The following is a 23,193-nucleotide window of genomic DNA, read 5'->3' as shown; positions in this document are numbered from 1 at the left end:
GTTTACCCTCAAGTGTTCTGGAGCGCGTGAAGCCAGATTTCTTGTTCTCTGATTTGATGGTGCTGATCACTCAAGACACGATCAGCATTTTGGCCCGCTCCGTTGCATTCGCTGTGTCCACCACCGGCTGATCTGACAGAGCTTAACAGAGGCAATCAGAGAGATCATTCATAGATCACGGATTTCATGCAGACTTATTTCAGGAGCATCTGGAAAGATACAATATACAGTGGACATAGAAAAGAATCACCCCCTTTAAAATATTCACATATTGTTGCTTTGCAGCCTGGAATGAAGACAGACACAGTTTTAGTTTTATCCAGCTGTATTTACTCAGTGCAACTTATAACATCCCAGTTAAAGATATAAAACCAACATGTCAGGAAAAACATAAAAAAAAAAAAAAACAGAGAAGTTTGAAAAAGGATTACCCCCTCCTAAAAATGACTTGTAAACTAAATCAGTGTGGCTAAACACATTCTCAAAAGCACACAAAGCAATTTGACTTTCACCTGTGGTCGTTTTGATTCGCTCGGCATGAACAGATCTTTCCTGCATCATTTCAGTCCTTGGTTGAGCAACTGAAGCAAACAATCAACTGTGGGTGGCAAGGCACTGTCAAAAGATCTCTGTGATAAAGTTGTGGACAGGCACAAGTCAGGAGATGGATACACATTTTTTAAAGGCTTTATCAATGCCTAGAAGCACTGTGAAGTCTTTTATTAAGTGGAAAGTTTTTGATACAACACAGACCTTCCCTAACAGAGCCGGGAATAAACTTTTCAGAGAGCAACTCTGAAGCAGCTGCAGGAATTTATGACAAAGAGCAGACATTGTGTGCATGTGACAACAATATCACAAAATCTCCACTAATGTGGCTTGTATGGAAGGGGTTACAAGAAAAAAAGCTATCTGCCAGAAAGTTGTCAATGGGATGACAATGACCCAAAGCACACAAAAACTAAGCACACAGTGGTTGAAGTAGAAAAAGTTGAATGTCCTTGCATGGCCTTGTCAGAGCTCAGACTTAAATCCCACCGAAAATCTGTGGAATGACAGAAGACTGCAGTCCACAAACACTCACCATTAAACTGAACTGAACTTGAGCAGCTCTGTAAAGAAGAGCAGGCAAATATTGCAACGTCTAGATGTGCAAAGTTAGTAGAGACCAAATCCCAACAGACTAAAGGCTGTATATAAAGTAAGAAAATGGTTCAACAAAATACTGACACAAGTGGTGATGATCATTTTTCCAACTCAGATTCTGTTTTATTTTTTTCCTGACATGTTGGTTTTATATCTTTCACTGGGATGTTATACATTGCACTTAGTAAATACAGCTGGATAAAACAAAAACTGTATCAGTCTTCATTTTAGGCTGCAAAGCAACAAAATATGGTTATTTTAGCTGATTTGAGCTTAATAATGATGTCTTCTGTAGTGTTGGTTTACAGCTCAAACTTTGAGCAACATGAAAATTATTTTGCTGTTTATTAATGTTATCTATATTTTATAAAGCATATACGTTTATTATACAAACTGAAGGAGACGACTTTTTTGATAGGCCAACTATTATTTTGTAACTACAGTTTTAACCCTTTTCTTTAGTTTAGCATATTTCTTCTGCAGTGCTTCCTCCTCCTCTGCCAGTGAGCTGGGAAATATTGCCATTTTGGTTGATCTTGAGGAGGAAAAAAACAACAGTATTATGTTTGAGCAGATGTCTATATCTTTTCTAATCAATGCATTCACCATATTAACATTTTATCGATGTTTCCGTTAAAGATGGCTTTAGAAAACGTTAATTTTAAATAATTAATTTTTTATATAAAAAAATGCATTAAAGACAGTGCGTAATATTAAATTAACTTAAATTAATAAAATGAGAATAGGCGTCTGCAGTATTCCCTTCTTTTATTGTTTCGGCGCACAATTATGACATCATCGTTGTCTTCTGCGGAAGCAGCTCAAACAATATAGTTTGTCCATAGCTATTTTTTTATTTTACAGTGTATTTAAAGTACATTAATACGTCAACCTATTTTAGGTAAACACACATTATGTCGTATAGTAGCAAACAAAAATACCAATAAAAACCTCCCGTCCCTTTAGTTCTGCGCAGCTTCCTGCAGGACTGAAACTTTACTGAGACTGAAACCTGCAGAGTGACATGGACAAAACAGGTTGGATTTTGTTATTTTTTTATTTGCGATCTGTAATTCCACGTGCTTACCTGGTGTGGTATATATCATCAGCAGCCAGTTAAGGATTTAGCTGCTTTGTGTGAAAAATCGCTTACATGACAGCCAGCTCAGCAAACTGCATCTGACAGTAATGATGCAATGGGCTTCATGAGCTCTCTGATGAACTCTTGTCTTCTTCTGTGTGTAGATTTGCCCCCGGGGGGTCCTGATGATTTGCCCCTGTCTCTGCTGGAGATGGGCTGCTCGGGGAGATTTGAGCTCATCACACAGCCATTGCCCAAAAACAGACCCCTGCCTCCACACAGCACGGTTAGTCAAATAGTACACAAATAATAATGCTATTAATTTCTGTATTCAAATTTTGTAGTTGTATTCTGTATTACATTGGAGAATCTTTCTCTTTTTCAGCTTCCCCATGGGCTCCCTCCTACATGTCTCGATCTAAAAACAGAGGTAGAGAAGCGTTTTCTGCGAGACCCTGCTTGGCTCACTGTACACGATGTAGACGATGCTTTCCACAAGTTCCTTAAGTATGAAATGAGACGCATTCAGAAGAGAGTGCTTGTGTTTGCAATATATATATCATATATTTACTAGGGATATGCCGGTATCAAATTTTCCTGTTGCGAATAATTTCTCATGCTTTTATCACGGTGTACGGTATTATCACTGTATTGAAATTTAGTTAAAAAAGTGGTCATAATACCATATAACAGGTTAAATAACTTTTTACTTATAACAAAAATAACGGAAAATGTAAGTACAATAAAGAAATACAGAAAAATATATAAAGTTAAAAGTTTTACACAGATTAAAGTGCAAACGAACTATAAAGACGAATCTGTATCACTTTACAATAAGACTTCATTAGTTAACCTTAATTAATTCATTAACTTTCACAATGAGAAGTAGCAACATTTGCTACAGAAGTTATTAATCTTTGATAAAAATACAAGTCTTAGTTTATGTAAGCTTATGTAATCCACAAAATCTGAATGGCTATTTAAATTATTTAAATATGTTTTAGAAAATAATGCAGCTGCTTTATTTATGGGTTTTCCAGGATAGCGGCTACATTTTCTGCAGTTTAGCGCCATCTGCTGTCAGAGAGTGAATGTGCTTTCATTCAGTGCATGTGTTCCCCCATGTACTTCTCATGCATGCTTGTTTACATCAGAGCTTCTTTTCAAGAAGCGGTGTTGTGCATTTTGACCAGTTTATGGGAAAAAATACTCTTAAAATGCATTTCAAATTTCTGAATAATTTGTAATATATAATTATTCATGGTATTTAGAAGTATGGTATTTACAAATATGTCCTTTAGGATAAGTACACGAGAGCGAGAGGTGGACTCTCTCCTGCACTGCTCACTGTCTCCACTGCACTCTGGTCTGTCTGTGGTCAGAGATCCCACCACCGGCATGCTGCTGGATTTCACTGAGGTAACACTGGAACACATATTTACATTGTTACCTAAAACCATTAGCTATTAAAATCATTTTTGTTAATCAAAAAAAAAAAAAAAAAAAAAAAAAAAAAAAAAAATATATATATATATATATATATATATATATATATATATATTAGATGATATATAGAATATAAAAATATTGCTATGGAAACTAACTGAAAGAAGTTGTTGAACTAGTTGATGTATTGTAATTACTGAAACTGAAATAAATTAATTAAACATAGATATGAATATTTCAATACAAATAAAAAACTATAAAATTACAAAAGAAGAAAATACATAAACTAAACTTGAATGAAAACTGAAAATATAAAAATAAATGCTAAATTAATAAACACAATTATGGCATACAAGTAAGACTAAAATAACATTGGATAGGTTGATTTCTGGAAGAATGTAAAAATTGTGATTCATAAAAATATTGCTTTGTTTATTTGACTGTCTCAACACGTCATCATCCCACTCAAGCAATGATTGAGTTTGAGTCAGACTATCGTTTTGGAAAGCTGTTTGGAAACAATCATTATTTTTTAGTTCAGTTTTTAAAGTGCACAAGGAAACCACAGTGACTGTTCTTTATAAAATAATGCAATGTTTACATATGTGTAATGTATAAAGCACTGGTTTTTCTTTATGTCAGGTGTTATTAGAGGACACAGGATTGTCTGCCAAAAATTCGCTCTCATTACAAAGACAGCCTGGACCTCCGTCAGAGAGTCTGAGAGGGAGTAACACAAACTACCCATTCCTGCCAGGTTCAGTAGCTCAGTAGTTTCTCATGATTGTGTTTAAAAATGATCCAGCTGTTAAACTCTGCTGTCCTCGTATAGCGGGAATGGAAGAACTGACGTTAGAGCAGATTCAGAAAAAGTCTGAGCTGGAAGAAGACATCGACTTCGAGAAAGGTTGGTCTGTTCCAGTTCGTCATTAAACAATACTTTGTGAATGTGTGGAGAGGAAAAGGAACTGTGTTTCTCGTCTTAGATTTGTTGACGGTTCCTCCTGGACTGAAGGCCGGCATGGACTTCAGCGACAAAGGTCTGATCTTGTCATAATCCCTCTTGTGGCTGTGCATTATTATCCAAAAATAAAACATCACCCTCATGTCGTTCCAGACATGTGTGACTTACTTTCTGCAGCACAACACAGGTTTGGAGCGACATAAGGATGTGTAAAACAATTTTCATTTTTGAGTGCTCTTTAATGCTTTCAGAAGCCAAAACCACGAAGAGTGAGCTGAACCTGTTGTCACTACTGTCGACCTTTGATGATGTCATCGACGCTCTGCCAGAGGAGAAAGAGGCAGTCTCCCGAAAAGAGGAGCCCGCCGTTAAACTTCCCAGAACGAACAGCCTGGAGGATCTGGGAATTAAAGTGTGTAGAGCTTTTAGACAGAAGTCTTGTGGTTGTCTGGTCGTTTTCAGAATATGTTCCTCTTAAACACATGCACTCTTCAGGATTCGGCCAGCTCTGCTTCTCAGCCTTCAGCGAACACGGTGCGTCTGACTGAACAGAAGAAGAGAGCGCAGCAAGAAGACAAGGGAGACAATAAAAAGTGGGCGGTTCCTGTGGACATCAGCTCGCCCTGTGGTGACTTCTACAAGCGTGTCCCTGATCCAGCCTTCAAGGTCACAGCTCACTGTATGTTCATCATTTTGCAATGTTTGAGGTCAAAGCTGCTGAAATAAAGTTCTGTTCGTTTTTTGTTTCTTTATACCTCAGTATCCCTTCGAGCTGGACGTGTTTCAGAAGCAGGCTATTCTCCGACTCGAAGCTCATGACTCGGTCTTTGTCGCGGCTCACACCTCGGCCGGCAAGACCGTGGTGGCTGAATACGCCATCGCACTTTCCCAGAAACACATGACCAGGTCTTGTCTTTTTAATACACAAACGTTCAAAAGAAGTTACTGGAAGTCTCTTAGGTTAACCAAGGAAGCATTTATTTGATCAAAAATACAGTAAAGAACAGTAATATTGTGAAATATTATTAAAATTCAAAAGAGCTGATTTCGATTTGAATGTATTTTAAAATAAAATGTATTGCTGTGATGCAAAACTGAATTTCACTCCAGTCTTCAGTGTCACATGATCCTTCAGAAATCATAATAATTAAAATATTTCTTATTCTTATCAGTGATGAAGCTTAATATTATTGTGGAAACCATGAACATTTTGGTTTTCAAGATTTTTTGTTAAATTTAGAAAGTTCAAAAGAACATTTCTTTGGGATATAAATATTTTGCAACATTATAAATATCTTACTGAAGGTTTTATTTATTTATTTAAACTAAAAATTGTTATTCGGAAAAGAAGGTTAACTGAACTAAAACAAAAAGGATTTTATTATTTACATATTTTATTTCAGCTATTTGCCCAGGCAGAATTTCTCATAGTTTGACTTTAGTTGATCTTGAACTATTAAAGTAACTACATTTTATAATAAAAAATAATAAAAGCTATCTAAAAACATTTTAAACAACAACAACAAAAAAACAGCAAAATTACTAAAACTGTAACTAAAATTAAAATATATATATAAAAAATGTAAACTATCAACATAAAATATAATAGTATATCAGTGATACAAAAATAACACTGCTTTGCTGTCAATTAAAAAAAAAATAATAATAATACGTGCTTGCTGAAAAAATGTTTTTAAATCATACCTAAAAACTATTGAATAGTAGGTATTTTAATTTTATTTTATTTTTTTATTCAGTTTTGGTTATTCTTTTTTTAAACCACGTTAAAAAGTACTTGTAAATGTAAAAAAAAAAAATGTGCTAAACAAGTAAACATATCTTGTCTCGCTGTGACATCATGGCTCATACCAGTATGACTGTTCCTCCTGACAGGACCATTTACACATCCCCCATCAAGGCCTTGTCCAATCAGAAGTTCAGAGACTTCAAGACCACGTTCAGTGACGTGGGACTTTTGACTGGAGACGTCCAGCTGAGCCCTGAATCCTCGTGTCTCATCATGACCACGGAGATCTTGAGGTGATTATCCAATAGCACCCCTTCATGTCAGTTGCTTATAACTCACAGTTAGTCTTGTGCAGGATTTTGTTCTTGGTAAATCGGTATGTCATCCTCCTGACAGATCCATGCTCTATAACGGCTCCGAGGTCATTCGGGATCTGGAATGGGTCATTTTTGATGAGGTTCACTACATCAATGATGCAGAGGTGATGAATTCAGTTAAAAAATGTGATGGTTTTCTCTGCTGCATTCAGATCTGATGTGATGTTGTTGTTTGTTAGAGGGGAGTGGTGTGGGAGGAAGTGCTCATCATGTTGCCGGAGCATGTTAGCATCATCCTGCTGAGCGCCACGGTGCCAAACGCAGTGGAGTTCAGTGAATGGATCGGGTGTGTGTAATACCAAAGCCATTTTATCCTGCTCTGTATAGATTGTGTTTTACTGTGCCATCTCCGTCCTCAGGCGTATCAAGAAGCGTCCCATCTATGTGATCAGCACAGTTAAGAGGCCGGTTCCTCTCGAGCACTATCTCTACACCGGCAACAGCACCAAGACTCAGAAAGAGCTCTTCCTGTTGCTGGACGCCTCTGGAAACTTCCTTACTAAAGGGTAGGCGAAGTCCCAAAAACAAGATTCACTGAGGTCTCTCATGCTCAACAAGGCTGCATTTATTTGATCAAAAATCAATAAAAAGTAATATTGTGGAATAGTGTTCTAATTTAAAATAACTGTTTTCTGTTTGAAGACCGTAATATATTCTTGTGACCTCAAAGCTGTATTTTCAGCATCACTTCTCCAGTCTTCAGAGTCACACGATCCTTCAGAAATCATACTGATACACTGATTTGCTGCTCAGAAAACATTTTTGATTATTATCAATGTTGAAAACAGTTGTGCTGTTTCAAATTTCGAAAGAACATCATTTATATGAAATAGAAAATGAAAGAGAGCGTAAAATAGAGATGATAAACTTGAATTGCAGATGAATAATAATTATAATAAACCATTCAATATTATGTGTTTGCAGTGTCCGTCTGGTTGCTTGGTTGTTTTCTATATATATTTAGCTAATCTGCTGCAATAAAGATACAATTTCAATTCAGATGTGTTTTTTTTTTTTTTTTTTTGTAAAATAAAGGTCAGAAAGAAGTTTGAAATGGTGTATAAATCTATATGATTACCGTATTTTTTGGACTATAAGTCGCACCTGAGTATAAGTCGTATCAGTCCAAAAATACGTCATGATTAGGGCCATTTCATAGTCAACGTGAGAAACGCGAGCAAGCAACGCGAGCGACGGGCTCTCTTTCATAGTCTAAACAGTGAACGCAAGCGTTACGGGTGATGCATGTATGCAATACACCGCTCACGCAACAGGGGGTAGTAGAGTCGGGTGATATTAATAGAGTCGGGTCGCGTGATATTCAGATCACAATGGCAACTGTAGAGGAGTGTATTCTGTTGCTGATGAACTATCGTATAAATGTGGATGAATACGTATAAGTTTGCATCATTTTTCCTCTTCGCCCGCCATTGTATTCAAACCTTCTTCTTCTGTAAACACAATATACTTGAATTAATGTACAATACTTGCAATGTCGCCCCCACCGACAACGCATAGTATTGCGTGAATCGGCGCGTCGCGTATCAAAAACTAGGACGACACATTTGGCTACGCACCGAAGCATAATGGCGACCGAAGCGTAACGATGCGTAGCCTCTGGGACGCGTATGCGTACAGATGCGTTGACTATGAAACGGCCCTTAGGAAAAAAACATATATAAGTCGCACCGGACTATAAGTCGCATTTATTTAGAACCGAGAACCAAGAGAAAACATTACGGTCTCCAGCCACGAGAGGGCGCTATATGCTGCTTAGTGTAGGCTACAGGAGCACCGAGCAGCATAGAGCGCCCTCTCGTGGCTGGAGGCGGTAATGTTTTCTCTTGGTTGATTTCTCTCAGTTCATATCAAATTAATTTTGATAAATAATTCGCACCTGACTATAAGTCGCATGACCAGCCAAACTATGAAAAAAAGTGCGACTTATAGTCCGGAAAATACGATATATTTTGCCTAAAAATAAAATCTTTGATTAACGTATTTAGACAATATAGATAGACTTCAAACTAAGTTTTTCGAAAGTGTAGCAAATTTGCATTGAAATGAGTGTTTTGTTTTCCAGCTACTATGCCGCAGTAGACGCCAAGAAGGAACGCACTAGTAAACACGCTCAGTCTTTCGGCACAAAGAACGTGTCACAGCACAACACAACAGCCAGTCAGGTCAGTGTCTGACCCTCTCTGAACAAATGACCTGTATTTCCAGCAACTACAGTGTTTTCTTTACTGTGTTTCCTTCACCTACCCGTTCTCTGTTAGGACCGAGCCGTGTGGCAGACGCTGCTGAACTATCTGTCTCAGAGGCAGCAGACTCCAGTGGTGGCCTTCACCTTCTCTCGGACACGCTGTGATGAAAACGCCCGCTCTTTGACCTCGCTGGACCTCACCAGCTCCATAGAGAAGAGCGAGATTCACTCCTTCCTCCAGAAGAGCCTGACCAGGCTGAGAGGAGGCGACCGGCAGCTACCGCAGGTACAGGACATCTGTTTCCATTTGGATAATTCAGAGATCCGGAGAACAAGGTGGCTTCTACCCAATATAATGCTGATAAATAACACATAACTCAATTTAATGATACCAAGCAGAAATGCTGTAATTAAAAACTATAAAAATAATAATAATTAGTAATAATAGTTATTCAAATATATGTAAAAAATGTATGTCTGGGCCATGTCCCACCCCTGAATTTTTTTTTACTTGAAGCCTATTTTAGGAACATTACGATGTTTTGCACATTGTCCTAACTTATTTAGTGTATACTTTCAAAATAATACAATACATCAAATAATAAATACAAGTTAAAATCTCAGTAACCTGCTGTAATGTAAAAAAAAAAAATACTACTGTTATGCAATAAAATATGTATTATTTAATAATAATAATAATAAAAAGAGACAAATTCAAAGTATACACTACTTTTTTTTTAAAGGATTCTGGTAACACTTTACTTAAAGCCTTTATGTATAATGCATTATAAAGTATTTTTAATGCATTAATTATGCCTTGTAATGCATCTTATGATTCTATGAATAATTCTTATAATACATTAAAACACTCATCCATTCGTAGTTACATATTTAAAATGTACAGTGCATTGAAACACTTGATAAATGACTGATTTCAGATGTAACAAGGGATCTGCAAATATTATAATGCGTTTTAACTTTTGTTACATATATACGTTTTGCATTGTACATTATGAATACCTTTAAAATGCATCATACATAACAGCTTCAAGTGGAGTGTTACCAGAAGTCCCTTATGCTCACCGAGGCTGTTTATCTGACCAAAAATGCAGTAAAATCAGTAATGTTGTGTAATGGCTGTTTTCTATTTGAATATGTCTTACAAATAGTTTTGTCCCCACAGATCCTGTCGATGCGTGATTTGCTGAAGAGAGGGATTGGTGTTCACCACAGCGGCATCCTGCCGATCCTGAAGGAGATTATTGAGATGCTCTTCTCCAGAGGTTTAGTAAAGGTTGGTTTTATGGACTTGTTTTATACAAGCTTTATTTGAATATAAAAAAGCTAAATTTAAGGGCTGGTGACTTTTCTCTTTCAGGTGCTGTTTGCTACAGAGACGTTTGCCATGGGTGTGAACATGCCTGCCAGAACCGTGGTGTTCGACAGCATCCGCAAACACGACGGCACCGGGTTCAGAAACCTGCTGCCCGGTAAAAACACAGCTCTTACATTTCAAACATCAAAATAGCTCTTAAGCATGCCTGTAGCAGGTATTCTCATTTAAAATGATAATTGATTTGTATTGTCATAACAGTAGACATTATAAGAAGCTGTCAGATACTTGTTGGCGGAGACGCTACAGGCGTTTGATGCATTAGCTGTCTCTAATGAATGAGCAGATTAATTCTGCTCAGTAGTGCAGATGTTTATGCACATGTGCAGTGAGACAGCAGGGGGCCTTTAATGTGTGTGTGTGTGTGTGTGTGTGTGAGAGAGATGCTTAAATCTAGTTTTCTTCTAATAATAGTGTGTATGAAAAAAGGCAAGAGGGAGAGAATATAGCACACATATGGCCCTGTTTATCCATTGCATCAAATACATTTTGCATATTGCCAAAAGGACACAAAATCGATATTCATAAAACAATTGTGTAAAAGTGACAATACATTAAAAAATACTTAGAAATGTATTTACTGGCACTTTTAATTAGTTGAATGCATCCTTGCTGAATAAAAGTATTAATCCAAACTTTTAAATGATATTATCATGGTAGTATTTGTTGAACTTAAATATATGATAAATTATATGATTATTTTAATCAAAAAAAAAAACTGCTTACTTTTCTTTAAGCAAAGTATGTTTTTTAATAGTAAAACTAATAATGATCACACACACACAAACATACTTGTGTGCATGTGTGTGTGTGACATTTCAAAGTAAGGTTCAACCACGTGTGTAAATGTATAGTATTTGATGCTTACTCTGATGTTGATCAAGAATGTCTCAGTACTAAACTGTGTGTGTGTGTGTGTGTGTGTGTGTGTGTGTTTGTGTAGGCGAGTACATTCAGATGGCGGGTCGTGCAGGCAGAAGAGGTTTGGATGCTACAGGGACGGTTATCATCCTCTGTAAGGCGGGAGTTCATGAAATGGGAGACCTCCACGCCATGATGCTGGTCAGTCTGTGTTAAACACCTCCCGCTCTCTCCTCTGGTCAGGCCTGACGCCTCACTGGTGATCGTTCTCCTCAGGATGACTCAAACTGTGAACCAAAAATTGGACCTGATTAGATTTTTACAGTTTTCTGAAATGTTCCACCTCTACTGCAGCAATCTCCTCCTAATCCAGGCTTTACTGGGATCTGAGAAGAGATATCCCATCTGGTCTTTGTAAGTCACTGCCTGATTGTTCAGTCTGGAGCTAAACACAAAGGTTTTAGAGTCATGCAGCCTGTGAGTGCACCTCTGTCCTCCTCTTGTGGATGGAGTGTGTGTGACTGGTCTCCTCTTCATTGGAGCTGTTTTAACCTCTCAGTGTTTTACATCACGGCTGTGCAGTCAGTTAACCCCTGTCTCTGATTCACTGACCCCATACACACACACACAACTCACCAGCATTCACTAGTGCTGTTGTCATTTAGCTGGTCTCCACATTGCACAAACCAGCATCAACACTCATGAAAGCTGATCTGTAGTGCTCTTTGTACTTAAAGTTTGGAGCCAGTGTTATTTTAGTGTATTCAACACTTTACAACAAGGTTCCAGTTGTTAACATTAGTTAACATAAACTAACAATGAAAAATACTTCTAAAGCATTTTCTAAATCTTAGTTAAAGTTGTTTCCATTATTTACTAGTACATTAATTGAATGAAAAGTTGTATCTATTAATGTTGTTTAATGGACCTGAGCTAACAATGAGCAATACATTTGTTCCAGTATTTCTTCATCTTTGTTAATGTTAGTTCATGCATTAATTATAGTTAACAAATGGAACCTTATTGTCATTTTTTTATAAACTACTATATTAGTTATTAATGTTTTGAATGGCTTTTATTTTCCCTTTTTTAATTTAAGTTTGTTTTAGTAATTTAGTTTTATTTGTATTGCTTTTTTCTTAATATTAACATGTATACAATATACATTTCTACATGTTTTTAATTAATTTCAGTTTTAGAAATTTTAGTACTTCAAACTAAACTTTACATTTTTTTTTTTTTTGCTTAAGTATTGCATCTAATATTTCAGCAAAATTTGACTTCCAAAAATAATTTTGAATAGTTTTATTATTATGTTTAGCTTAATTTTTTAGCTTTGTTTTTCACCTGGAAGATGATAAATTAGGCAGATGAATTCCAAAGTCATATTGAAAAGGCAAGTGATTCATTTTGAGAGACCAGAATATCATTTGCATTGGATCAAAAACAAAAAACAAAAAACAGCTCAGGAACATGTTCGGGATACTCTTATTATTTTATTTTATTTTATTTTTACAATTTTGCATGGATATATCCTCAGAAAATGTAATGATATAGTTAGTTTTACAAGTAATTTCCATGCTGTTTAAAAATAAAAAAACATTTGATTGTTGTCAGCTCCATTTACACTGGATGAGCACAAAGCATCATGATACACAACATCCTTATATTGTGTCCTCATGCTATTATATGTCATGGTTTTTTATGTATGCCATAGTCTTAGAAGTAGCTCAAACACCGGCAGCCAATGAATGAATCAATGCTAATGGGTGATATAAATAAAATGTATACACAAGAGCACAGAGAGATGGTGTTAATGTGCGCCGTTGTTCCTCTGTGTCAGGGGAAGCCGACAGTGCTGCAGTCTCAGTTCAGACTGACCTACACCATGATCCTGAATCTGCTGCGTGTGGAGGCCCTGAGGGTCACCGACATGATGAAGAGGAGCTTCTCGGAGAACCACAGGGACACGCAGGTGAACGCCGTCTGAGGGGTTTGCATGCCTCAGTAATTCAGTCTTCCAGAAGGCGGAAAAAATGAAATCTGTGATGAAATGTTATGAAACTCTTTCAGTTAGCCAAGTCGTTTGTGTCTTTGTGTTGCTCAGGCTCATGAGAAGAGAATAAGTGAGCTGAGAAACACGCTGTCCTCTCTCCCTCCGCTGGACACGGAGGGGCAGCTGTCTGATATACTGTCATATTACCACACCATCACAGAGCTGCGCATCACCACCGAGACCCTGCAGGTGCGCACACACACACACACACACACACACACACACACACACACACACACACACACACACACTTATATGAGCACAGTGTACACTATCACAGAGCTGCACACTCAAACACTGGATTCACAGCATTTCAGTGATCACATGCAGTTATAAACCAGCGAAGAAAAACCTTGAACCGTTGGGATGCGATTGAATTACACCGTGAATGACACCGTTGCATTAATTGATAAGTGTTATAATGAAGAATAATCCAATCGAAGTTATATTAAAAATTGTCCTTGCTCTTCCGAGCCTTTCAATGGGGGTAAGCGGGTGTTTGTTGTCAGCCGTTCAGAAGACGTGAAATAAAGTCTGCGCATCTGTAATAAAACATCCCTCAGGTGGCTCTGAGGGGTGAATAAAGGCCCCCTGTAGTGAATCCATGCCTTTTTGTGAGATAAATATACAGATTTCAAACATAATAAACACTTTTTTTTTCTCACTTCTGCTGACTGTTGGGAACCGGAAGATGTGTTTCACGTCTTCTGAACGGTTGACAACAAACACACTTACACCACTGAAAGGCTTGGAAGAGCAAGGACAGTTTTTGGTATAACTTTTGGTATAACGTTTTTGGATTATTCTGAACGAAGAAAGTCACACGAGGGGGAGTAGAAGAGGGACGAATCTTCATTCTCGGGTGAACTAAACCTTTAAGCTAACTGAGACTTACACACTTGTTTATCATTGCTCTCTTGTTGATTTGGATTGCTTCCATTGTCCTCATTTGTAAGTCACTTTGCTAGAAAAGCATCTGCTAGATGACTAAATATAATGTAATTAAAAATGTTATTAACAAATATTGTTGTAATTCAGTAATACTAAAATAACACTGATATGATTTTAAATTCTTAAAATGTACAGTTGTGTTGTGACAATAACGGGTGATGATAATATTTAGCTAGTTTATTTTAAAACAATGTTTTTGATTTTTAATAGTATTTTTTTAATTAGCTTATTTAATAATTTAAGAAAAATAAGAGCAATCAGAGCTTTCAAAAAGTGAAGTGCTTTCAAAACCACCAGACCAATCATTGTTTGTTTTATATATATGTATATGTACAGAAGTATATGTATAAATTGTATTATATATTTAAAATAATTCCACTGTGCGTGTGTGTGCGTGTGCGTGTGTGTGTGTGTGTGTGTGTGTCAGAGAGCTGTTCTGGAGTCAGTGAATGGACTGAAAGCTCTGTGTGTGGGGAGGGTGGTGATGGTGAACAGCTGCCAGCATCACAACGCCCTGGGAGTCATTCTACAGGTGTGTGTCTGAATAATGAACACATTTTACTGTCAGCTTCTCCTTCTCTAACCATGAACACACATCTGCAGCAGTGACCAGTGAGTGACAATATCATATATTCATTAGGGTAAGATATTTTTTTAATTAAAGATAAAAGATAAGATTTTTTTTATCTAAAGACATTTTTTAAGTAATATTTCTATGGCTGTATATCAAAGATGTTTTTTTCTAATTTGAGTGTATAGCAGACAATCTGAAATATAATAGTTTTTTTTTTGTTTGGCATCGTTTTTTTATTTTTTTAAGTGTGTCATGTTCAACAAAACTGCATTTATGTGATTTAAAAACTGTTGTATTGTAAAATATTACAATATTTTTATGAATTTTAAATATTTTATTTTATGTTAAAATGCAGTTTATTCCTTTGATGTGCAGCTGAGTTGTCAGCATCATTCCTCCAGTCTTCAGTGTCACACGATCCTTCAGAAATCAATCTTATATACTGATCTGCTGCTCAAGAAACATTTCTGATTATTATCGATGTTGAAAACCTAATATTTTTCTGGAAACCATGATACATTTTTCAGGATTCTCTGATAAATATCATTCCAACACATTGAATTCATTTGAGATAAAATATTTTTTAAGATTATAAGTGTCTTTTCTGTCCCCTTTGATTGCTTTAATGCATCCTTGCTTATTAAAAGTTTTAATTTCTTAAAAAAAATATATATATATTTCGACCAGTAGTGTATTTCCCAGGACCAGTTTAAGTAGGGAGTTACACATCTTACCTCAATCTCCTCTATTTGTTTCCCTCTCTCTCTTTCTCTCTCTTTCCTCTTTCCTCTCATCTCCTCTCACAGGTGTCCAACGATGCAGTAAATCGCATGTTCACCGCTCTCATTATCTGTGAGAAGGGCAATGAGGAGGCGGCGGGTGATGATCAGTCTAATAAAGCCTTCCATCACATCTACAGCACTACACTGTTTATTCCAGAGGGTGAGCAAACACACACACACACAGCATCGCATCCACCCCAAAATCTCACCTGCCCACACCTAAATCATCAAGGTGGGAGAGTACTACTACTTTATTTATTTCCAGTGTGGCTGTGTGTGTAGGACCCTGCAGTCACACGGTGCAGAAACTGAAGCTGCAGGACATCTCTGCCATCACAACCAAAACCCTCAAAGTCATCCCAGAGAGAATCATTGACAACTTTAATAAAAGACAGCAGCCACGCTTCAGGTCTGTGTGTGAATTTGAGTGAATCTGCATTTGTTAAACTGTGGCGATTATAATAAATAAACTTCCCTTCCTAGACTTGATCCACCAGGTCAGGCTATTTCTACAGCAACTCAGGAGCTCCTGCGATTGGCTGAGGCCAATCCCAATGGCATCACGACCCTTGACCCTGTGAATGACCTGCACCTGAAGGCTGTGGATGTGGTGGAGGCGGTGATGAGGCACCGAGTGTTACAGGACTGTCTGAAAGACTTCCACTGCATCCACTCGCCCACCTTCACTGAACAGGTCTGCTGACTACACTCCTACACTACTGTTCAAAAGTCTGCTTTTAGAAAGAAATGAATGCTTTTATTTAGTATGTTAGTTTAGTACACATTTTTAATGTTACAAAAGATTTATATTTTTGATAAATGCTGTCCTGTTCATCAAATAAATAAACAAACACACTAATAAATAAAAAGCTGTTTCCCCTTTGAATTAAAGCCTTTTGGCATATATTTGCTCTTGTTGTAATCATAAACTTATTTCATTTGGATCAGTTTCTCATAAAACAAGACTTTTTATTTAAACGTCATTTTGCTTTTCAAGTAAATGTATCTTGATTGAGTGTGAACCGAAGGTACAGTAAAAATTTGTTGTGTTTTTTTTATACTTTGAAGGACTGCTAATACAAGACATTTACATTTAAAGACCATATTGACATGGTGTGTTCTCATTTACCTTCATAAAGCCTGCAGATACCACGTCAAATATAAAAAAGCGCATTTTAATTGTAATAATATTTCACAATATTGTTTTTTTCCTCATCCATATTGAGTAATTTGGCACAGTAACTCTCCCGAGTGCACAGACTCTCATTTATTGAGTGTGACCGTGGCAGCGAGGAATAAGGATGTGTCTCATTAGCTCTCAGTAATCACTTCCAGCCTTCACCTTCTGGAGGGCTCTCTCTCTCATTTTCATGTTCTCTCTCTCTGTGTGTGTGAATATCTTGCTCAGTTTGCACGTGTGCAGGAGAGGATGAGTGTACAGGAAGAGCTCGACAAGCTTCTGTTCCTGGTGTCTGATCAGTCACTGACACTGCTGCCTGAGTACCATCAGAGAATCAAGGTCAGTCCATCTTCTCATTCTGGTAGATAGACCGTATATTTCCGTAGCACAGTACTATGTTCTTTGATATGCAGTCATGAAGTAAATAACAAAAAGAGTTTTGTATATAAACATGCAGACACACACACACACACACACACACATACATGTATGTATGTATGTGTTTGTGTATATATATATATATATATATATATATATATATATATATATATATATATATATATATGTGTGTATGTGTGTGTATATATATATATATTAGCATCCATTAATTATATATGGGCCCACCAATAACCCTTTTTATAGCTTTTAGACTTAAGTTTTTTTTTAATTCATATATTATATTGCGCTATACATGTATAATAAAATAAAATAAGATGAGTAAATAAACAACATAATTTTCAATGGGATTTTGGGCTAAACTATTCCTTAAAAAACCCAAAATGAATATTTGTTGACAATTTACTCTCCCCCAGGACATCCAAGATGTAGACGAGTTTGTTTCCTTAATCAGAAAGGAGTTGGAGCAATTCAGCATTGCATCATTTGCTCACCAGTGGATGCTCTGCAGTGAATGGGTGCCTTCAGAATGAGAGTCCAAACAGCTGATAAACACATCACAATAATCCACAAGTAATCCACACCACTCCAGTCAATGAATTAACATATTGTGAAGTGAAAAGATGTGTGTTTGTAAGAAACAAATCCATCATTTTAACCTTAAAACTGACTAAAAGTCAAATGTGTCAGTGGATTTTGATGTGAGAGAACAACAGATGGACTTTTTAACTGGTAAAGGTATTATTATGGATTATAGGCTCATATTCTGGCCAGAAGCTATGGTTAAAACATTTTAATGATTGATTTGTTTCTTACAAACACAGAGCTTTTAACTTCACACAACTGATGGACTGGAGTGGTGTGGATTACTTGTGGATTATTGTGATGTGTTTATCAGCTGTTTGGACTCTCATTCTGAAGGCACCCATTCACTGCAGAGGATCCATTGGTGAACAAATGATGCAATGCTGAATTTCTCCAACTCCTTTCTGATTAAGGAAACAAACTCGTCTAAATCTTTGATGACCTGAGGGTGAGTACATTTTAAAAAATTATAATAATTTTTGGGCAAACATCTCAAGTTTCAAGTGAAATTTGACATTAAACCATTATTGCATGCACAATAATAATAATAAAAAAGATAACACTGTAATGCCTTCGAAACCAGGGACAGAAAAGCTTAAACTGTTAAACTAATTATGGAAAAAAAGACCAAATATTATTTGCTTCCAATATTCTTAATCAGACAAGAATGTGCGTTCAGATCAGGGTTGCCAGGTTTTCACAACAAATCCTGCCCAGTTGCTTCTCAAAACTAGTCCAAAACTAGCCCAATCGCGTTTCCAGGAGGTTCCCCGATAAAAATTGCTTCCCGGGGTTAAAATATACGTTTTTGGGCAGGGTTGCCTTGGTAAAATTCGCATTTTAGGCACTAAATATCACATTATTGGTTTGATTCAAACTGCGGGCATGAACACTTGTTCAGGTGGAGCGGCAGTTACTACACAGAGCCGTAGTCTACCGACAACTAACACAAAATCGCTTTCAAAATCGACAAAGAATCGCCTGCGATTTTAAATTCGATTTTGAGTAGATTGTCACTGAATTACGACTCGGTGTAGTAAATGCCAACCAGTGTTGCCAAGTCTGTGGTTGTTTTTCATGTCCGCGTGTTGAAGCGACAATACCAATAACGTGATATTTAGCCCCTAAAATGTGATTTTTACCAAGGCAACCCTGCCAAAAAACGTATATTTTAACCCCGGGAAGCAATTTTTATCGGGGAACCTCCTGGAAACGCAATTGGACTACTTTTGAGAAGCAACTGGGCAGGATTTGTTGTGAAAACCTGGCAACCCTGATCTGAACACACGTGCTGGAGATAGACTTCTAATTACAGGAGCATCTTTACTGATGAGGTGCGCATGAAAATCGCATTCGATTTTTTGCACAGCCCTAATATTAACAGTCGCTGATATTGTGCATCGATTATTAACATTTTTTGCCATTCTTTGCTTGCCTGGTGTTAAAATCCCCAGTTAATGTTTGCAAACGTCCCAGATGTTTTACCCTCAGTCAGAGCTGACGGTGTAGTGCTGTTTTGGCAGGTGCTGGAAGCGCTGCAGTATGTGGACAGCACTGGGGCGGTTCAGCTGAAGGGTCGTGTGGCGTGTCAGATCAGCAGTCATGAGCTGCTCCTGACCGAACTCCTGTTTGAGAACACACTGAGTCCTCTCGCCCCCGAGGAGAGCGCCGCCCTGCTGTCCTGCCTCATCTTCACACAAAACACCCAGATAGACCCGCACGTCACCAGCACGCTACAGGAGGTAAAGCACAGCCAAAGAAAACCTACTTGCAATTGTGATTCCCAGCATCTCATACTTGTTGATGCCAGAGGTCTAATACAGTATGCCCATCTGAAAAACATCATCAGTCATTTTTTTGAGCCCACAGCCATTGGAATGTAAAGCAACAGATACTTGTGTCATCATGGTTATGGATGGATGTGAATGCATACGGCTCTCTGAGCTCAAACACCGAAGAGATGTGCTTAAGTATGTAGTGGATGCGGCCCGGATGCTTTGCTTTATGCCTTTAGCAAAGGATGCAGTCCCACACGAACACGTCGGTGTGTGTTGTCGAATGGCCCAGAAACACGGAATTGCTTTAAAGGGGCCGTGAATAAGTCATGACACTAGACTGCGAAGCACACAAGAGTTTATATAGTTTACAGTGGCTCGTAAACCAGTGCTGTTGAGACGCTGCGAGCTGAGGTTGTACAGGTAATGAAGCTGCAGTTTGACTGCAGGACTACCTCGCCTGCCTTGCTCTAGTTGTGTAAGCACTTAGACAGCAGATGGAGACGAGAGTAGAGCAGAGGACAAAAGAAACTGACGCAGTGCTGTACTAAGAGATCTCACTATGACTAATGTATTAGGCCTGCCAATTAAATTAATTACACAAACTACTACTTAAATATAATTAATTATTATTTGTCACATATAACAACTTTAATTGAAGACAAAACATTAAATTGTGAGTAAATAATTAAAATATTATACAGTGCATATACAGCTATGGAAAAAATTAAGAGACCACTTGAAAATGACTAGGTACGGGTTTGAGTAAAATGTTAAGATTTGTTTATTCTATAAAGGTCTGATTACACTTCTTTCAAATTTCAAATAAAAAATGTGTTGGAGTGTCAAAATAACAAATGTTTTCATTTGTTGTGATTGAAAATCAGGGTTATTCCACCAAATATTGGTTTCTTAACTCTTCTGAAGTTAAAACACTGGTATTGTGTTGTCTAAAAACGAATAAAAACATGTCTGAAGACCAGGCATCTTTTTTGTTATTTTGACCAATTGTCAAAAAAAGAAAAAACATTTTTATTTTAAATTCGGAAGACATGCATTATTAGTTTAGAGAATAAAACAAAATGTTTTATTTAAACGCGTAACTAAAAATCAGAAACTGAGAATTTTCAAACGGTCTCCTAATTCTTTCCATAGCTGTTTATGTATGTAATTTTATATGTAGATGGGGTCAGTAAGATTTTGTTAATGTATCTGAAAGAAGGCTGCATTTATTTGATCAAAAATATTTAATTTATTCATGCAATGCAAAGGTTAAATTTTTACATCATCATTACTCCAGTCTTCAGTAGCCCCTTTCACACATACAGTATAGTCTTTAATGGTAAAATACCATTAAGAAATCGTGTGAACAGGACCTTTTTAAAAAAACCTGTAAATTTGTTACTGTAGTAAATTAATATACGTATGATCATGTCATGATGTAAGCAGTCTACTTTGAGCCAGTCAAAGTATTCTGATACAGATGATGCAAGTCAAAGAAATGTCTAAAGTCGTCTAATACATTGTCTCTGGGCCAAAAGCAGCTGCATGAGTGTGAACGTTTGACACAAAATGAAATCATCACCAAAAACACTGACCGCATACCCCTCCATGTTTACAAACACAACACACTGCCAGCCTTCTAGAGGGCGTTTCCGCTTAATGACGTCACAGAATGTACCAGTGTTTTGAAATGGATGTGTCCAAAAAAATTATAATATGCTGATTTGTTGCTCAACAAACATTTATCATTATTATTAATGATTTTTTTTTTATATGAATAGACAGTTCAAAAGAACAGCATTGATTTGAAATAGTATTTTTTTGTAACATAAAAGTCTTTACTGTCACTTCATTAAATGTGCTCATGCTGAATAAAAGTATTAATTTATTTTCAAAAATGTCTGAATGTAGGTGTGTGTAATTAAATGTATGATATATGATTATAAATCATTTTTCTCCCATTCTCTTGCTTTCATAGGGCATTATTCAAGTACTCAGTGTGGCACAGCGTATTGGTGAGCTGCAGAGGGATTATGGGATAGCTCAGACTGCTGAAGACTTTGTGGCCCAGTTCAAGTTCGGCCTGACTGAGGTTGTGTACTGCTGGGCAAGAGGCATGGTGAGCACTGACCTGTCTGTCTGTCTAAACTTCTAGTTCTACTTCCTATTTGGAGAGAGGAAATCATATTTCTCATTAACTCCCAATAATTCTGATGTGTTTTTGTTGTTTTTTTGGTAGCCGTTTGCTGAGATTGCCCAGCTGACGGATGTGCAGGAAGGGACGATCGTGCGCTGCATCCAGAGGCTGGACGAGGTCCTGAAGGAAGTGAGACATGCTGCACGAATTGTGGGCGACTCCGTCCTGGGCAGCAAGATGGAAAGAGCCTCCCTGGCCATACGCAGAGACATTGTGTTCACCGCCTCGCTCTACACACACTGAGAGAGAGAGAGAGACAGAGAGCAAGGGCTCGGTGTGTTTGCATGTTGAGTGGGATATAAAATAGAGCGTGCAGAATATGGACCTGACTATGTGTAACTGAGTGCATGTTTACATTAAGTTGAGTATGAATGTGTGAGTGAAGGAGCCTCACCCCTGACCAAAATCCTGATCTCAGTATGACATGGAGATTGACATCAGTCATGAACTGTAATTAAATGTACAGCAATAAAATGAGCTGTATGTGGAAACCTGGTTTCATCCATGTTGTCAGAAAAACTAGCAAGTGTATAGTCCTTTTGCTCTGTGATCATTTGAACGAGGACTGTAGTCGTATTTTGATTTATGTTTGTGTTGTTATCATTGCTATTCTCACATTTGCTGTTATTTTTTAGTATTTTTATTTTATTTTATTTTACTTCTGTCATGGTGGACTGTTCTATATATATTATGGTTCCAGTACATTTGTGCATTTTTTTTAAAACTCTTTATCATTAAATATAGTTAATAAATTTAAAAATCATAAATTAGCCCTCTTATCAATCAAGGCTTAAGCCACATAATCTAGGATGAAACATTCCCCAATATTCAGATTAGGAAGTTATGATTCTTAAAGTTTAACATTTGGTCCCCCCAGTCCAGAATATTTGATCTCTTTCCCGTTTTTCACAGTTTCTCAAGAATTTCATATCATTTTTTGGATTATTCTGCTTTTAATAAATGAACAGTTACTAATAGAGACTTTATGAATATTTCTCAAACACTGTGAAAAAATATTTTGTATATTTAAAAATATACAAAAATATTTGTCCATTGTGACTGTAGCAGTCAATATAGGTCAGCTTTTTGTATTAATACATATTTTTTTATATGACATATTTTGAGTCATAATTGATTTTTAGACTTCTCTTATACATATTTAAAGCTGCATACAACCCAAAATACCATACTACAGTTATAGATACTATGGTAAAACCATCGTAAATGAATTTGGTATCTCTATCAAACAATGTACGAGTGTAATAATGTAATGTCAATAGTAGCTAATGCCAAGTAACCACTGTTTTATTGCGACAATTAGTAACGATGGTAGTTTATGGAAAATACCATGTTAACCATATTATTCGGCGTTCTTAATTTCTGCCTCTTAAATTCTTCTTGTAAATAGACTTTAGTGGTTTAAGTATTCTTGAAATTAATTATGTTCCCATGTGCGGCATGGATGCTGTCACT

The 23,193-nt window shown here is 36.9% G+C and overlaps 1 protein-coding gene across 2 annotated transcripts; it reads left to right on the top strand.

Annotated features, from left to right (window-relative positions):
• The first annotated feature begins 1,943 nt into the window (after positions 1-1,943).
• Positions 1,944-22,211, top strand: LOC127934856 (helicase SKI2W). Of its 2 annotated transcripts, none has more exons than XM_052532377.1 (29): positions 1,944-2,183; positions 2,392-2,513; positions 2,613-2,734; positions 3,529-3,646; positions 4,316-4,430; positions 4,506-4,580; positions 4,660-4,713; positions 4,889-5,049; positions 5,133-5,303; positions 5,398-5,543; positions 6,531-6,677; positions 6,781-6,865; positions 6,941-7,047; positions 7,121-7,267; positions 8,845-8,944; positions 9,041-9,253; positions 10,151-10,261; positions 10,346-10,457; positions 11,304-11,422; positions 13,065-13,196; positions 13,329-13,466; positions 14,656-14,760; positions 15,609-15,744; positions 15,867-15,993; positions 16,068-16,278; positions 16,993-17,103; positions 19,269-19,487; positions 21,502-21,642; positions 21,763-22,211. In XM_052532377.1, the coding sequence occupies exons 1-29, from the start codon at positions 2,171-2,173 to the stop codon at positions 21,961-21,963; spliced, it is 3,759 nt and encodes a 1,252-aa protein (XP_052388337.1). In that variant the 5' UTR covers positions 1,944-2,170; the 3' UTR covers positions 21,964-22,211. The 2 variants fall into 2 exon arrangements, with proteins under 2 accessions (XP_052388337.1, XP_052388338.1); XM_052532378.1 differs by having other exon boundaries at positions 2,015-2,183; positions 4,892-5,049.
• The last annotated feature ends 982 nt before the right edge of the window (positions 22,212-23,193 follow it).

This window comes from Carassius gibelio, chromosome A19 (assembly GCF_023724105.1).
Source record: "Carassius gibelio isolate Cgi1373 ecotype wild population from Czech Republic chromosome A19, carGib1.2-hapl.c, whole genome shotgun sequence".
Classification (NCBI taxonomy): domain Eukaryota; kingdom Metazoa; phylum Chordata; class Actinopteri; order Cypriniformes; family Cyprinidae; genus Carassius; species Carassius gibelio.
This window is presented reverse-complemented; position numbering and strand designations above follow the sequence as displayed.